We start from the raw sequence: 19035 nt of genomic DNA, 5'->3' as shown, positions 1-19035 counted from the left end.
GGGACTGCAACAGATGGAGGACCCTGGCCACCGCCATCCGACACTGATCCTCGGACTTCGCCCGAATCAACCAATCGTCCAGATAAGGATGGACCAGAAGACCTTCTCGGCGCAGTTGCGCCGCCACCACGACCATCACCTTCGTGAATGTACGAGGGGCCGTTGCGAGCCCAAACGGGAGCGCCCGAAACTGGTAATGCCGGCCCAGAATGCAGAATCTGAGGAAGCGTTGGAACGACGGCTGAATGCCTATGTGAAGATACGCCTCCGTGAGGTCCAGGGAGGCCAGGAACTCGCCTGGCCGGACCGCGGCGATGACTGACCGGATCGTCTCCATTTTGAAGCGAGGAACGCGAAGGCATCGGTTCACCCCTTTGAGATCCAGAATTGGTCGGAACGTGCCGTCCTTCTTTGGTACGATGAAGTAAATGGAGTAACGGCCTTCGCCGTGCTGGCCGACCGGAACGGGGGAGATGGCTCCCAAGTCCTCTAGGCGGCGGATGGTGTCTAGCACCGCCGCCTTCTTCTCGGGAGCCTTGCAGGGTGACACAAGGAACTTGTCCACTGGAGTGCGAGCAAAATCTAACGCGTAGCCGTGTCTTATCACGGTGAGGACCCACTGGTCCGACGTTATTCCGGCCCATCTCTCGTAGAACGACAGCAACCGCGCCCCGACGTTGGGAACGGCGTGCTGAGGCTGCGGCGGGAGAAGGGCCGACCTCCTTTCATTGTGAAGATTTGGGCGCCATGATGGCCAGGGCACCTCCTGGTCTACCATAGCGCCTCCCACGAAAGGACTGCTGGTGAAAAGACTGCTGCTGCTGCCGCCACTGTGGGGTACGGGAGGAGGAAGACCTGTACGATTGCCCCGACGACCTTTGAGGGCGCGCCTTCCTGGGCCCCCGAAGACGGGACCTGGATGCAAAGGAAGACCGCGACCTGGATCTATCTTCAGGCAACCTGAAAACCTTATTTTCCCCCAGGGAAGCCATTAAATCATCTAATTCCTTGCCAAACAGTAACTTACCCTTGAAAGGCAGCGCCCCGAGGTGAGCCTTAGAAGAGCCATCCGCCGCCCAGTTGCGGAGCCACAGGAGGCGGCGCGCCGAGACAGCCGCCACCAGGGATCTAGACGAAGTGCGCAGTAGATCGTGGAGTGCATCTGCACCATATGCTATTGCCGCTTCCAACTTATCCGCTTGTGCTGCCTCCTCCGCCGAAAGATCCGCATTGGCTTGGAGGACCTGAGCCCAGCGCAAGCTAGCTCTCAAAGCGAAATTCGTACACATGGCGGCCCGAATTCCTAGCGCTGAAACCTCAAAAATCTTCTTGAGCTGTACTTCCAGCTTCCTGTCCTGAAGATCCCGAAGGGCTGTCGCTCCCGTAACTGGAATAGTAGATCTCTTGGTTACCGCCGAAACCGCTGAATCCACCTTGGGGAACTTGAGAAGGTCCAGCGCATCCTCCGGGAGAGGGTAAAGCTTGTCCATGGCCTTGCTGACCTTCAAACCTAACTCCGGAGTGTCCCATTCCCGGAACATGATGTCCGTCGAAGAAAAATGGAACGGAAAAGCCACTGCCGGACCCGTGAGGCCCAACAGGACCGGATCCATGTTCGCTTCTTGCCGAACCACCGCCGGAGGAGGGGGGTCTATTCCCAGTTCCTGGAGAATGGCTGGAATTAGAGGTGGCAATTCTTCCCTACGGAATAGTCGTACCACCTTGGGATCGTCGCCCTCCGCTGCCTGTGACGCCTTTCCTGCTGCAGCTGGAGCGGATCCGTCCCCTGCCACGTCATCAGTCCCTTTTTGTGGCTCTTCAGAGGCATCAGTGTCTGCCCCCGTGGAGGAATCCAGGTCCGCCTCCTGTGGGACGCCACGCGGAGGACGTTTCCCCCTGGAAGCACTCGGGGCCCCACTGTTGGACTTCTTCAGCGGCGGAGCCCTGCGGGACTCCCTCCGGCCGCGCTTGCCCTTGCTTTTCCTGCATTTCAGGACTTTGCGCAGCAAAAGCGCAAAGTCCTCTGAAAAAGAGCTGGAACCCGAATCAGCCTCCGCTGGGCTCCCCGGGGACCCCGGGTCCCCCGAGGGACCCCCCCCCGCCGGGTCCCGCTGAGGAGACAGCGCCGGAGGCAAGGCCGCAGGCCCTGCCGCTTCCCGCGCCATTTCGCGGCCCGTGGCTAAAATGGCCGCCACTCCCGCGCTGAGCGGGAACAAATCCTGGGGCTTCTCCAACGCTCCCCCCCCCGCTCGGCGGTGGTCGCGCGCGCCGCACACGAGCCCCCCGAGACGCCCCGGACGACCCTTCATCGCCCGGGATGCAGGAAGCGCAAAGACCGTCGCGAGAGAGACGCAGGCTCGGCAAGCGGAGCCACGAGGCATGCCGGCGAAAAACGGCGCGAAGAGGGCCGGAACAGAAATGAAGATGAAGAAAACAAAAGTCGCGCGAACGGCCTCCCCCCTGTCAGCGGCGCCCCCCCCGAGAGCGGCGACGCAAGGAGCAGCTTCCCCCCTGTCAGCGGCGCCCCCCCCGAGAGCGGCGATACAAGGAACAGAGAGCCGGAACAAAAAACAGACAAAACTTTTTTTTTTTTTTTTTTTACAAAAAACAAGGCCTGTCGCTGTCCGCGGTCCTGGAGCCCTAGTCCAGCAGGGGTGAGTGAACCGGGCTCCCCGGTGTCACCCCTGACACTGCTAAATGGCAAAACTGGGTCCTCGACCCTAGCAGTGGCCTCAACCGGGGGGGGGTAGTCCCCTCAGGACCTCTCAACCCCCCTGGGAGGCAGGGCAAACGGACGTCAGTGACAATTTGGCAACAAATTCCAATTACAAAACCAAAAGCCTAACCTGGCCTAACCCAAAGGAAAGAAAAACCAACCCTGACGGAGTACCAGAATCAGGGCAGGGAGGAGCTGTGACCGGACCTGCACCATCTACTGGAGACAGAGTAAGACTGAGGGGCTGTGACTGGCACAGGGGCATATATGGCTCCGCCCACAAGTTTTAGTCTGTCTCCATCTACTGGTGCGGAGTCACAACCCAGGTGTCCTGGACTGATCCTGGTACGTACAGGGAAAAACATTTACAAAGATATTTAGTTATTAGGAATCCATCTAGAGCAGATGTGGGAACTAAAGACAGGTGTCTGCTGGTAAAGCAGAAGATGTCAAGATACTGGTTAGAGAAACCTTGCAGATGTTCTCATTAACAGCAACAAAGGCTCTTTGTTCAGTAGATTGTGCACTCCATACCTTGGCAACAGCAATAGCATTAAGGGCTTGGTACTGAAGATGCTGAGTAATGTGAGACACAGAGTCTGCCACCACCATACTTTTCCTGTGAAACATATGTTCTATTGCCTAGAGGAAAAATTAATGCATACTCGTTAATTTAAAGGAAGAAATCCTCACACAGCATTCACAGATTACTACATACCTTACTTTCTCTTTTCCTATCCTAGACCCTTTTCATTTTAAAAGGAAAAGAAAGGTGGGGATAAGAGCTCTATAATGCATTCATTTTTTTTTATATTTTGCAACGTATAAAATATTGAAAAAAAAAATATATATATATATATATAAAAAGCTAGATGTCCATCTATAGGCACAATAACGGGGAAAAAAAGGGGGATGGAAATTCATCAAATGTGGTAGTAGAAAAAAAATGTGAATCTCTCAGACAACTTAAAAAAAAAATCAGAAACCTCATATCACTATGTTCAAAGAACTGAGCCTCCAAAAAGAGAAGAAAATCTGCATTTTCTATGGTAAACTTATTTTTACAGAATGTTGACCTACCACTCCAATGCAAAAGCCCTCCTCCCTCCTTCCAACAGCTTGGCCCAGAGCAACACAGGAAGACAGAGGGAGAAAGATAACTGAAGCAGCTGCCAAGGGATGGAACCAAAAGCTACCTTCCTACATACCCACACATCCCCTCACATATATCACAACTCCCTATACACCCTAGTCACCTGCCATACGCACTAGACACCTCCACCCACCTGCCCCCTACTCCCTCCCACATACCCACACCCTTCTACACAAACCACACTGCTATACATATACACAATCCCTCCACCCATGCAGACATACAACCCACACATCTACCTACACCTATTCCTCCCAAAAAAAACCCTTCTACCACAAACCTATGTTGGAAAACATTTTCAAAGCTGTGCCTCTGCATGTTTTCTCTAATTTTTTATTTTTTTTTTAATAAACAAACTGCTTTCATCTGTGCTTCTCCCACTAGCCAGAGTTCACATTCAACTGCAAGAAAGACAAGAAACAGAGCCAGCCCGAGGCATTATGGAGAACGTTTCACTTGAAACTCCAGCAGAAAATCATCCCACAATACCTAAGTATACTCTGTTCTGGGCATTATCCCTTTTAAGAAAACAGACCCAAACCAGCTTGTGGGACGTGTACATATAACTATATTACTTATTCTCTCTCTCCGGGCTGCAAAACTCTTGAAATCACTGCCCTCAAATTTAAGATAGAGGGAGGGAGGGAGGGACAGACACACACACCCAGCAAAGCCAAAGTTAGGCAAAAGCAATTATGCAATCAAGTGTTCATATACATACAGTATAATCAAAAAAAAATTAATGCACTAATCTTAACAGGTGATGTTATAAAATAGATTCTATCAAAAATGTGAAAAAACTCAAATTTGAATATTAATGTATCAAGATAAAACAATATTACACTAACACCTGAACAGTGTATAACCTAATTTGTTTAAAATGTAAACTCCAAAACGCTCAGATTTTTAAACAAGTACACGCCTTGGTAAACCAATGGCTTGAAATCATTTGGTTGTACTGTATTGCAGTTGGAAACAATTTCTGGCAAAAGTCCGAATGAATACCTCAGCAGATATGCAAAAAAAATGCAATGGGGAAAAAACACCCACCCTTGTACAATGAAGGTCAAGCCAATTCTAAATCTATTATCCTGGTCAATTCTCTCTCATTCGTCATGTAAAAGATGCAATGGGGAAAGCTCTCTTGTACAATGAAGCTCAGAGCAACTCTCGTTATCCTGGTCAATTCAGAGTGATAAAAGGTTGAGCCCTGATGGGTTAGGTCACTACTTAGTAATAAAGGAATATTTTGTCTTTCAATCTTTTCATGCTCATATACAGTGATCCTTCTAACTTACCTTGAGAAGTTCAACAAGCCTACACAAGGCCTTCACCGATGTTTTTGTCATAGGCTTCTGTAGGGACATGTGCAAGTTCATTGTGGTTTTAATGATGTTACTGAGGCCACATGCATAAACATAACCCTGCGGAGCATCCAAAGAAACCAAAATCACTGAGATTCACAAACACAGACTCCCACTTATAAAACCCCTCTTATTATAGGAACTCATATCTATTACTTATAAGATATTACCCAAGGTGCTTGGTTCAACAAAAATGTTTTATAAAAGCATCCTGACTTGGCTCTTACGGTCTAAATTTTGTGTTACCCCAATACCAAATAGGTAGACAGAGGCACAGGGAAATAAATGAGTTGGTGAAGCCTGGAAAAATACAATTGACTAAACAGTAGAATCACAAAAGTTACCAAAAGAGGTAGTACTTTTACTGTCAAATGTAAAACAGTTTATAACTTTAAAGCTGCATAGCTCCTACCCATTGCAAAACTAATATTAAAAGAATGAAATACCAGTTCAAAATACTAGTTCAAAAATAGGCCCCACAGAAAACTATCTAGCGCCTGTTGTAATCATGCAATTAGCAACTATACAAGGGTGACTATTTTAAAAAGCTGGTCATTACTGGAGTCCAAGGTTCAGCTATCTGCACTTTATGGTGAAATAGGTGGAACGGATATTTTATTAATACATTTCATTTGTATATTTAAGTTGTATTTTTTAATTAAATAAATCTTGTTTCTCACTTGGAACATTATTAATGACCAAGCAGTTTTTTAGCTTGCGAATGGCTTGAAAGTTTGCAACAAAATTACCTGTACAAAAACATTGCATCTGTTGGTGAGATCTTCAGCAAATTTATCCATGCGCTGTTCCTTGGACAAGATGGATTCCATCTTCATCATCCACGAACACACAACAACATAGTATGACTGTACATCTCTAAGAAAGAAGATCACACAAGGACTTCAAGATTCCTAGAAGCTTATCCCAGGGTATGGACTCCAAGGATGCAGAATTGCCCTTTGTTAAAAATGTTCATGTTGCAATTTAAGAGGTCCAGCCTCTCAGAGTTTTAATTTTGTACAATTTAAATGAAGCATATTTTGATATTGCTTTAGAAAATGTGATTACGTACTTTTTTTAAATCAATAAGCTAAGTTAAAAAAAAATTTTAAACTATTAAAAACAAACCATGGTCAAACATGTCAAACAAAAACATATTCCTTTAAGGAAAAGCACATAGAAATTTGGCTCTGCCTGCAACATTTTCTTCCTATTTTTAAAAGGTGTGAAACTGTATTAATTTTCAAAATACAATGTACTTTTTGGTTGAAAATTATTTGCAATACCATACAGGAAGTCATATTGCAGAGATTTTCTTTTTCCTCTGGTATTGCTCTGAATACGGTTAACTTTACGAGATATTACCTATTATATATTGCATATGAACAATTAGACAAGATATCAATTAGTTTTGTTTGTAGTAATATGTATTGATTTCAAACTGTCTAATGCTCATTGTTATTATGTTTATTGTTAAACTGAAATGCATAAATAAAAAATTAAAAAAAAAAAAGATTACACTGAGATGTACTCTTACAGATGAAGTCTGGAGGCCAGAGTTTGAAAGATGATATAAGTAGTCTAGTAGAGAAGTTGTGGGGCAGGAGAAAGGGTCAATGTTCTTTTTCGTGCACCACAAAGTAAATCTTTTCCATTTTGAAGAATAGTTCTTTCTTGTGGAAGGTTTACGTGAAGCTATAAGTACTTGAGATATATTGGCTGAAAGATTGAGTGGTTGATTAGAAACCCCATAGAGTGAAGTAGAGCATTGTTCGGTTGAGAGAATTTAGTGCTCCCTGGTGAGATTGACTTCTGATGAGCCAGTCGTCTAAATATGGGAAACATGAACACTTTCCTTGCGTAAGTGTGCTGCTATTACTGCCAGACATTTGGTAAATACTCTGGGAGCAGATGCCAGTCCGAATGGTAGTACTCTGTACTGGAAATGTTGATAACCCACCATGAAGCGCAGGTACTTGCGATGAGGAGGGAATATTGGAATGTGAGCGTAAGCGTCTTGAAGATCCAGAGAACAAAGCCAATCTCCTGTTTGAAGAAGTGGAAGCATGGTGCCTAGAGAAATCATCCTGAACTTTTCTTTTTTTAGAAATTTGTTGAGATTTCTGAGGTCTAGGATGGGACGTAGGCCTCCAGTTTTCTTTGGAATGAGGAAATATCTGGAGTAGAATCCTCTGCCCTGCTGTGTCCGGGGCACTGGTTGAATGGCCCTGGCTCTCAGAAGGGTGGATAATTCTATGTGTAGTTGACTTAGTTGAGAATTTTGTTTTGGACAGGCAGTTGGTGGAAATTCTGGAGGAATTGAGAGGAAATTTAGTTTGTAACCATGGGCAATGATAGAGAGTACCCATTGGTCTGTTGTTATTGTTTGCCAGTGTGTGTAGAAATGTGATACTCTTCCTCCCACTGGCAGGTGTAATTGAGGATTTACAGGTGTGGCTTGTTCTCTGGTTTGATTTTCAAAACCCCGCCGCTGGACCTGACTGAGGTGGAGGTTGTGTGCGAGGAGCTCTAGGTTGCCTTGTTTGGGAGCATTGTTGTTGAGGCCTAGTAGATCTTCCCCTAGATGTTTGAGAGTAGTATCTACGAGGCCTGTAGTAAGAATGTTTTGGATACCTGCGGGGTAAACTTTGTTGTGGCTGTGCTGATGTATCCTGAGGCATTTGGGACAGCTGACGTAATGTCTCAGTGTGGTCCTTTAGTTGTTGGACTGCTTCCTGGACCTTGTCACCAAATAAATTGTCTCCCAAACATGGCAGATCCACTAGTTTTTCCTGGACCTCAGGCCTGAGATCAGAGGCCTTGAGCCATGCATACCTTCGAGCAGTAATCCCAGCAGCTGCAGTCCTGGAGGCAGTGTCAAAGCTATCATACGCTGCTCTGACCTCATGCTTTCCTGCTTCCAGGCCTTTGGTCACTATGGCCTGTGCTGATTCTTGACACTGTGCAGGTAATGAGTTTATGAATTGCTCCATCTGCTTCCATAAATCTCTCTGATACTGTGTCATATACAGCTGGTATGCAGAGATTCTTGAATTTAGGATTGCTGCCTGATACACCTTTTTTCCTAATGTATCCAGGAAACGGTGGTCTTTTCCTGGGGAAGTTGAAGAGTGAGGACGGACACGTCTTGACTTTTTCTGGGCAGATTCAACTACCACTGAATTGTGTAATTGTGCCTTTTGAAAGCCAGGATGGCCCTATTAGTTATTTCTGCGCTTTTCTGTGCACCCTCAGACTTAATATCATGGCGATTTTAAGTCGGAGGCCCCAAAAGTAAAAAAAATAAAATTAAATTAAAAATTAAAAAAAATAAAAGTCATCCCGCGGCCCATGGGTCGGAAGACAGATGCTCAATTATGCCGGCGTCCGTTTTTCGAATCAGTGGCTGTCAGCGGGTTTGAGAACCGATGCCAGCAAAATTGAGCGTCGGCTGTCAAACCAGCTGACAGCTGCCATTCCTGTCAAAAAGGAGGCGCTAGGGACGCGCTAGTGTCCCTAGCGCCTCCTTTTACCGCGGGCCCTAATTTGAATAGGCCACCCTCCTGTATCGCGCGCCCAGGAGAGTGGCCTGTGCGCGCGCCGGGACAGCAGGCGTTTGCCAGCTCTCCCGCGCGTTTTTATGAATCGGCCTGTATGGGAGGTTAATAACCTGTCAATGTCATGAGACGTATTGGGGAAATACACATTGAGAAGGGTAAAGATACAGGTACCCACCCTTATTTTAAGAAGAATATAACGACCCAAGGTATCTGAACATCGATACAGTAAGTCATGTACAAATGTATTAGAGATAAGAATGCCCACGCCCCTATACCAAGATGTTTTAGTACTAGCTACCCAATAAGATTTGGTGAAAGAGGGATACACTAAAAGGCGCTCATAGTGTTTGCGTACATGAGTCTCTTGAATAAAGGCTATCGTGGTATGGTGTGTGTGTAATTCCTTTTTCAATAACTGACGTTTACGTGGTGTATTAAGCTCCTTAACATTAAGGGAAATGATATGTGAAGCCATCATAAGGCATACTCAAAATAGTTCACTCAGGAAGCAGGGTCGAGGTATCTGCACACCAATGCATTGAGCTGTTAAATAGAGTATCTCTCAAACATCCAATACAGTAGGATAACAACATAGTAGGTTCAGCATAAACTCTGCAAAGAAAAGAACAATCCCTGTTGCCTCCCCCTTTAGTCCAAATATATCCCCGTCACGACCCTGCGGGATATCAGACTCCAGGGGAACTCGCTCATCTGAACTTGAACAGACAGCATATGCTCACAGATGATATCCAAATTCCCCCATGTAACAGTTAATATGAATAAGTAAGTGAAACCCAACAGGGCAATCATGCAAACCAGCAATAAAAAAAACCCGTATAATAAGATGAAGTAAAAGCTATCAGAATTAAATTGCTCTATAAAGCAGACCAGAACCTCAAGGTGTATTGTAAAGTTTGAGAATAATCCAAATCCCATGTAGGACTGAGTGGAAGTCCATCAACCTTGCTCTGAGGAGGGGGGAGTGATGGATATCTGGCTGCCGAAGACGCTTACCACCTTTTTCAGCTCGCTGCCTTCATGGAGTGTTGTCAAATTTAGAAGAGGTTGGCACCATCTTGGGAGCTTGAAAGTTGACAATAAGTTGAGCCTGCTTGAAAGCCTAAGCGGCTTCTGCCAGTGTTTTCATTCGGTAAGTGATCCTCTCATGTTGAACTTGTAGACCAAAAGGGTATATCCATCTGTAGCGGATAGAGCAGGTGCGCAGACTGGAAATTACTTCTCGCAACTCAAAGCGCTTATTTTAAGGTTATAGGAGCCAAATCCTGGTATATTGCCAGATCATGATTATGCCAGTGTATATCTTTAAGTTGCCGCGCTGACTCATATCTCTTTGTTTTCTGCTGGAAGCTATGAAAACATATAACAATATCCCTTGGGCGTTGCTCTCTTCTGGGCCCCAGCGCTCTGTGCGCCCGTTACAGGTGAATCTCCGCCGGTGGTGTTGTCTGGCCCTCAGGCACCACAGTGTTGAGAGTGAGAATATGAGAACAAATCTGCTGTGCTATAGTCATTGCATCAGCATATTCTGGGGTATCTGGAACCCCGCGGATGCGGAGATTGCAGCGGCGACTGCGATTTTCAAGATATTCAATTTTTTCAGCCAAAGAAGATAATTCTGTCATGTTGGCTGTTTGCTGTAAATTTAACTGATTGATGGCCTCTCTGTGCCCCTCTACTCGTATGTCTATTTCGTCCACCCTTGTGCCCATGCCGCAATATCTTCCTTTAGCTCTGCCATGGAAGCCATTATATCAGCCTTTAACTGTTTCATATCAGACCTGAGCTCGATGAACCACTTGCGAACGTCAGCTTTAATGAGCAGTTCTGGGTCTGATCGCGGTTCCAGCGCTGCATTACTGGTGGCTGCGTCATCGAGGGAGCTCTCCGGGTCTAAATTGAGCTCTGCCTGATCGTTGTCTGCTAGGCCCGACTCCGGAGATTGTTTCCTGTAAGAAAACTTTCAGGTCTGTCGCCCTACACTTTGAGGTCATATTTGCAAGGCGGACGGTAAACAGAGATTTCGCGCCGCAAATTAGATTAATTTTAAAGCAGAAACAGTTGAGTTAGGAGGGTTTGTTAGCTATGGAGGCTGGAGCTCTGCGTTCATGCGACCGTTTCCATTCGCTGCGCAACAGCGCCCCCCCCCATCCAGTCTTTTAATAATTCACCATCACTATCAAAATCTGTGAATTTTTATTAAATATCAAAAAGTGTTTATCTTAATTTTTATCGTTTTCATTAAAAGTCTATATAGACATTTGCCTTCCATTCAGATCCATGAAGAAAGTTTAGGCACTCTGCCTAAACTTTCTTCATGGATCTGAATGGAAGGCAAATGTCTATATAGACTTTTAATGAAAACGATAAAAATTAAGATAAAAAACACTTTTTGATATGTAAAAAAAATTCACAGATTTTGATAGTGATGGTGAATGATTAAAAGATCGGTTGGGTTCTTTTTGAGAATTCACAACGTCAAGCTTGCTGACACCGTCACTTAGGTTACATTTGACAAATAAAAATTTTGGTTTCCCTTGTTGTTTACAGTTTACCACGTGGGTTACTGTATTGACTCTCTTTGATTATAATTTTAATATTTCAATTACCCCAATATTGACTGGGCAGGTGAAACATCAGGGCATGCTAGAGAGATAAAGTGCCTGGATGGAATAAAAGACCGTTTTAGTTCAGGAACAGAGAGGGGGCAGCAATTTTAGATCTAATTCTCAGTGGAGCGCAGGATTAGGTGAGAGATAATGGTGGTAGGGCCGCTTGGCAATAGTGATCATAATATGATCAAATTTGAATTAATGACTGGAAGGGAGACAGTAAGTAAAATCCATGGCTCTAGCGCTAAGCTTTCAAAAGGGAAACTTTGATAAAATGAGAAAAATAGAAAAAAAAGACAGAAAGGTGCAGCTACAAAGGTAAAAAGTGTGCAACAGGACCACGTGATGAGCTGAAGTGAATGGACGTGCCTCCCCACCCTCCGCTCCCCAATCCATTTCAAAAACCTCTTCCCGGCTCCAAACCGCAGACTTTTGGCAACTGTTTTGCCGTCTTGAACTCCCAGAGACACACCAGAGCCGGGCAGCAAAAGAAAGCAGCATTTTTACCAGATGGCGACTTGATGCACTCGGAAGGAGAAGGAGCGAGGTAGGCCCTGCCGATGCACCTTCGGAAGAGGAACTGAGCACGGGAGAACACCGCAGCTAGCAGCGATGGCTGACATACGCATATCAGAGTCCGCTCACGGAACCATATGCAGAATCCTCTTGTATGTCATTCTGAGTCCTCCAAATCCCTGGGAACCTTTTTGGCCCTCTTGCAGTCAAAACCCAGACCCCTCAAAAAAAATCCCCAGAGACATCAGAAGATCTCACTTTCTGCTTCTTGGCCAAGCAACCAGGAACCTTCCCCTTTGGGATGTTTCCCCCCACTCCTCTCTTGCCAGAAAGGCCTTATGCAGCAGGACGACAAACTCTGGAAAAATTCCTCCAGATCCTCAGCACTGTGATCAGGCAAGCTACCTTCAGACTCCCCTCCTCCATGCAGATCCTCCACAGGTACCTATGCCACAGATGAGAGTGGGGGATGGGAATCACCGGCCTCCCTAGGGGCCGTGGGCTGCTGCCCATGAGCCTCTGTTGATCCGATTGCTGCAACTGATCTCCCCAGGACCACAGGCACGGCCCCCAAATGATCTAGAGGCCCTCCGATCACCCAATGCGCTAGAGGAGGTTCCGTCCACCCCCAAAGAACAACCAGTGCAAAGAGAGCGGGAATTGAATTGGGCCGACCAAAAGCCATAAGCCCTGCATGCCGCCATGCATGGTTTTGACGCCATTCCCACACGGCCACCAAGAAACTCGCTACATGACAAGAGCTGCCAGTGCATGCCACCAAAAACACAGGCTGTACATGCGGTCAGAAATTCAGCCCTTACACACAGCCGACAAAGCCACGTGGCCATGCCATGGAGAATGGCACGCAGGAAAAAGACCCTCAGCCATTGGGATCCCCCGGCAGATAAAATAGCAATGGGCTTACACCTCCCTGACTATATCCGGCACAGACAGCCCCCACTGCCAAGAGCGTCCTGCAGTTGGACTGCCTCCAAACAAACTCCTGTTTTTTTTTTTGGGGGGGGGGGGGGGTTTAAACAATCGAAAAGAACAAAAAACGGGAATACTTCCCTGTGTGGGGACAACAGCAAGCAGGAGGTGGCTTCAGAGGTCACGAGGGAGCCAGTCCCCTGGCTATCAGGGCCTCTGGCACCAAAGGGCTATAAGCAGGCAGGGGCTAAGAATCCCCCGGTCGCCCAGCTCCATCTGAAGGATGGCCCACCAAGGTACCTATCACACCTCAGGGAGCAACAAGTCGAATCCAAAATTTTTATTTTTATTTATTTATTTATTTATTTTAAATTAAAAGCTAGTCAGACTGCAGTTTTGCACTTCTACCATTTGCTGGAGACAGAGAAATACTGAGGGACCCCAGGTGGCACTCTTGGTTATGTACCAGTGCCTCAAAGTTTTGTTCTTGCCTCCATCTGCTAGTTGGGATGAAAAACCCATTTGTTTGAACTGATCTGGGTATAAACAGGAACCAAAAGTATGCAAATTATGACTCTTGAATATTCATTGTAGAAACACTGCAAACTAGGAATGACTGCATCCCTGGAGTTTACATCCCTTTTTTTTTCTGCTCTGTGACTTGATGAAGGGAAGACAGCAACCAGGGCAAGACAATATAGAAATACACCAAGGAGGAATAAAGCAAAAGGTTTCTTTGGCAAAAACATAGAAGACATGATTTTAAAAGCACTACATATACACACTAATTAAACTCCACTTGTAACTAGAAAAGTTGTTTCTTCCAAATTTAAGTACTAGTTTTTAAAAATACTAGAACATACACCATTAGTTTTGCAGAACTGTTACTGGTCAAGCTATGCCTTCACATTTGTACCTTAAAGAGATGGTGGTGTGTGAGAAAGCAAGTAAGCTGAAAGCATGATAAGAAAATCCAAGGGTCTGGACCTCACACATTCAATATGCAAAACATCTGCCTTCTAGAAAGCTGTAGTCAAGCAAAATACATGCAAATGTATTCAAATTCTAAGGGGCAACTCTAATTAAAGACAAAAAACCCCCCAAAAAACTGTGCTCAAGATAGGCATTAAAATTTTATGTTAAAAATGTGTAGACTGCCCTTCTCGCTTAAGAGTATGTACAAGAAAACATCTCAGAAACTGATTAAGCGTTGGGGCATGATGTTTTGGTTTAATCAAATCAAACAGACAAGTAACTTAAGAATTATATTTTAATTATAGCAGGACCATCATACTAAGCACTACCAATACTATCGACCTTCATTGCTTTATGTATAATTGCTTATCTTTTATCAGGTAAGTGGTGATTTATTTTATTTGTATTATTTTATTTTATTTGCGAGAAAAAAAATTCAAAAGAATGTTGGAACATGGGGACTGATTATACATAAAGCAAAGGAAAATTGGTTCTTATCTGCTAATTTTCATTCCTGTAGTTCCACGGATCAGTCCAGACGCCTGTGTTATTCATCCTTGCTAGCAGATGGAGACAGAAAGTTTTACTGACACTGCCTCAAACCCCAGTGCCACCTGCAGTCCCGAAGTATAGATCTGTACCCAAGCATAAAGCAGAATAAAGCCTACATTAAAAAAAAACCATGCAATCCAAACATATTGTAAAACCATGAAAGGTATTTCAAACAGAACTGAATTCATAAACAAATCCAGAGCTGAGTGGGCGACTCTCCAGAAAACGGTGTGGGTTCTGGACTGATCCGTGGTACTAACTGAACGAAAATTAGCAGGTAAGAACCAGATGTACACCCTCCGGGCGCACAGACGGGCACACAAAGGGGTGACAACCCCCGACCCACCCGCCTCAGACAGGGTAGAACCTACCAGGCCAAAAAAGAAACCCCCGGGAGGAAGGCTCAAAAGAACAGCCCTAGAAAAAAGGGTAAAACTAGTATATATACACAATGATAACAGAGGGCAATATTGGAGAACTGTTACTCTTTTGGGTCAATTTGTACAATGGTTTACCAGGGATGGCTCTCACTTCAGGCTCAGGGTTTTCTATGTGTCCCTCATTCTCTGGTTGGTGGGCTTGGTTGTAGCTAGTGATAGTAATGTGTTCGGATGGGAGGTCTACAGAGATCATCTTGTCTACGGTTAAATTCATTTCCCTTAATGTTAAGGGTTTAAATTCTGGATGCAAGAGAAGGGTTTTATATCAGGAGATGGGTCGCCTAAATGCTGACACCTTCACAAACGATATGAGGGTCTCATGAGAGCTGATAAATATCCGCACCAGTTCTGGGCGGCGATGACTAAATACTCAGGAGTGGGAATCCTCATTCATAAGGATTTACACTTTGAGTTGTTGAGCTCACACCCCTGACCTTCAGGGTCGCTATATCCTACTTAATGTGAAAATGGGGGGGGGGGGGGGGCGGGAAATCTCTCACGTTATGTACTATATATGGCCCTACCTCTCGAAAGGAAGCCTTCTTTACCACGTTACTTACCTTTTATATCTCATAAGGCAGTGGGGAGTGTAATCCTTGGGGGAGACTAACTTGACGCTCAATCCGCATCTGGACAACTCTACAGGGACCAGCTCAGACTCTGTCCTTGCTAGGAAGGCTCTTAAAAATATTATTACTTTAATAGTGGGGGTGGATGTATGGCGATCTCGCTTTCCTACTTCACGATGTTAACTCTTATTACTCACATCCTCATAACTGCTATTCCCGCTTAGATATGTTTTTCTTAGATAAAGCTAGAATTAATATGGTCCGGGCTACGGACATTGAACCCATAGTGTGGTCTGATCATGCCCCCATCTGGTTCCATCTGCACTTACACAAATATGATGCGGGGCAATGTTACTGGCGGCTTAATGATTCCCTTTTGGAGGATAGTTATTTTCAAACACAGTGCGGGAAATACAAGAATATATCCATATTAATGATACTGGAGATATAAATCCCGGGACTATTTGGGAATGCCTGAAAAGTGTATTGCGGGGATCCTTCATTGCCAAGGCCACTTTTGTTAAAAAAAAAAAACAAAAAAACACATAGGGAAAGGGAAAGGCTACGTCTTATGAATATCCTACATCGGCTTGAACGATCTCATATGCAAGATACAGCTCGATCTTCCCTCCAGAAAGCCATTCGGGATGTTAGGGACAAGTTAGTGGCACTGGACTCAGCGCGGATTGCGCACCACTTAGAACTGGCTCAACAGAAGTTTTTCGAAGGGGGAAATAAAGCAGGGAGGTATTTGGTCCAAACCCTCAAACGTCGGCAGGCCCAAACCACTATCATAAAAATTAAAGATTCAGCAGGGCGGATTTTAACAGATAATACCTCAATTAGACAGATTCCATCAATTCTATACCCAATTATACAGCAGGGATCCGGCTATACAGGCAGAAGCTATTACCGCATACTTGTCGGATATACCACTCCCAGTCTTGACCACCTCCCAGAGGCAATTCCTGGATAAGGATATTACGGAAGGAGAACTTCAAGAAGCAATTAAATCCCTCAAATCTGGCAAATCACCAGGTTTAGACGGGTTCACGCAGAGATTTTATAAACAATTCTCTACTGCACTAACGCCCACACTCTTAAAATTTTTTAACTCTTTGAAAAAGGGGACTGTCTTATCCTCACAAGCTAATACTGCCGGGATTACAATTTTGGTAAAGCCTGGGTGGGATCAGACGGTATGCGGTTCTTATAGACCCATATCCCTCCTGAACATTGAAGTTAAATTATTAGCTAAAATTCTTGCCCACCGTTTGAACTGTTTTATAGCACAGTTGGTTCATAACGATCAGGCAGGTTTTATTCCAGGGCGGACTACAGCTGACAACGTACATAAAATCTTGGATAACATTTGGTATGCGCAAAAGCACAATCTCCCCTCTATTGTCTTATCAATTGACGCCAAGAAGGCGTTCGATATGGTGCACTGGCCTTACCTTTTTCATAACATGGAAAACATGGGATTTGGGGCCCCATATCTACAGTGGATACGTCAACTGTATAGTTCCCCTAGGGCATGCCTTAAGACAAATGGTGGCTACTCCCCTATCTTTCTTGTGGGAAGAGGGACTAGACAGGGTTACCTGCTATCCCTGTTGCTTTTCGCTCTGTTTCTTGAACCCTTTGCGATCAACGTCAGACGCAATGCTGCCATCACTGTTGACTGTAGGTAGGCTCTCCACTAAACTATCTTTATATGCCGATGATATTCTGCTTACACTAACAGATCCAGAGAACTCTCTGGCGTATATGACTGAGGAAATGGATGCATTTAGTCGAGTCTCAGAGTCAATTGGGAAAAATCTGAGATACTTAATATTAATATTTCACCTGGAGAGGCTACTCACCTACAAGGATTATTTCCATTTAAGTGGGCAAAAACGCAGATTAAATACCTAGGAATTCAGCTCAGCGCTACTCAGAATTTACTCAACATAAATTATCTGCCTCTTTGGCACAAAATCTCTAGGGACATGGAAGAGTGGAGCCGCTACCACATATCATGGATGGTAGAATGGCTATCTTTAAAATGACTATCTTGCCGAAACTTTTATATCTATTCCAGGCATTACCTATTCTGATCCCAGCTCTGCTCTTGAAGCAATGGCAAAAGAAGTGTATGACTTTTATATGGGCGGGACGCAGGCCCAGAGTGGCTCGGCGGGTTCTTACCCAACCTAAACCACAGGGGGGCCTTAACATCCCTGATATCTCTCGCTATTACTGGGCTGCCCAGTTAAAAAGCTGGTTGACTGGCATATTACCAGATAGCCTAAACAATGGGTGCTAGTCACCCAAGAATTGCTAGGGCATGTATCACTTAGTGGTCTTCTTTGGCAGCCTAGGAAGACCTGGCTAGTGGAACCTTCTTCGGTCCTTCCCCTCCACACTCCTTTTGTTACAACTGTGGCATAAGTATGGAACTGGATTGCTAGGCAGGAGGGAATACCATGCCAGCACTAGTTTATACGCTAACAAAGCATTCCAATCTGGTTTTGAGAGCCCGGCTTTTAGAGTGTGGAGGAGACAGGGAATACGGACATGGGGACATATTTGGGGTCACAACAGCATGCGTTCTTTTTCAGATTTGCAACAGGCATACGATTTACCGACATCCGCTGCGTACCCCTACGCACAATTAGCCCACTTCGCACAAACTCATATGCTTGCACTACATCTCAATTTAGGACAGTCAGATTTCGAAAAGATTTGTGAAAAGATAAACTGCTGTACTAAAGTAATTTCCCTGATATATCATGCATTATCTATCCAATATGGGCCTCTCCATGCCTTTCAGAAAGGGTGGGAAAGGGATCTGCAGGTAGCTTGGACAACCCGGGACTGGAAGACTGTATTCCAGAATATGGGCAGAGGGTATATTGCTACTTCTCTCATAGAAAACTCATATAAAGTACTATATCGTTGCTATGTTTGTCCTTACCAATTACACAAATTCACACCTCATTTTTCGGATCTTTGCTGGCGGGCATGCACGACAGTAGGAACTTATCTCCACATGTGGTGGGCTTGCCCAATACTTCAGACTGTATGGCAGGAGGTGTTTCATTGGATGAGAGCCCTACTGCCAGGGTTAATCTCACCGTTGCCCACGCAGGTTCTTTTGGGTATAAAAATCCCAGAGATTATGGGCAACCACAATCGTTTAGCCCATTATATCTTTACTGCAGTGGCTGTGAGATTGTGTGACTGTGGAAGTCCCCAAGAGTGCCAACAAAAGCAGACATACAACAAAAGGTGCATAAAATGTATTTATTATCCAAAATCACAGATTATAAAAATAAGAGTATATCTCGCTTTGAACATACCTGGCAACCCTCTCAGGACGCGTGCGCTACCGCACAGGTAATAGCCTAACTTACCTGTTAGGATTTTCTTGATAGAGCATTCAGACAGTGACATGATTTCTCCTTATTGCCTAATCTATCTTTAAACTTACTTTCAGTCTCATTTGTACTAGGTGTAAATGCTGGAGGCAGGGGGGGGGGGGGGGGGGGGGGGGGGGGGGAGTTGGATAATATCAAAAGTTGTTAGATGTTCAGATATTGTGTGAATCATTACATGGTTTCTGTTGCTACAAGTTAATCTATG

General features: G+C 45.1%; 1 protein-coding gene across 4 annotated transcripts in view; it reads right to left on the bottom strand.

Annotated features, from left to right (window-relative positions):
- WASHC4 (WASH complex subunit 4) overlaps positions 1 to 19035 on the bottom strand; it is a 158785-nt gene that overhangs the window by 71316 nt on the left and 68434 nt on the right. For all 4 annotated transcript variants that reach the window (XM_029601529.1, XM_029601532.1, XM_029601530.1 and 1 more), the window contains 3 exons: positions 5983 to 6109; positions 5168 to 5293; positions 3251 to 3358 (listed from right to left, as the gene is read on the bottom strand). In XM_029601529.1, coding sequence (XP_029457389.1) covers positions 3251 to 3358; positions 5168 to 5293; positions 5983 to 6109 — 361 coding nt within the window. The remainder of the gene's footprint in view (positions 1 to 3250; positions 3359 to 5167; positions 5294 to 5982; positions 6110 to 19035) is intronic.

Source organism: Rhinatrema bivittatum, chromosome 4 (genome assembly GCF_901001135.1).
Source record: "Rhinatrema bivittatum chromosome 4, aRhiBiv1.1, whole genome shotgun sequence".
In the NCBI taxonomy this organism is placed as follows: domain Eukaryota; kingdom Metazoa; phylum Chordata; class Amphibia; order Gymnophiona; family Rhinatrematidae; genus Rhinatrema; species Rhinatrema bivittatum.
This window is presented reverse-complemented; position numbering and strand designations above follow the sequence as displayed.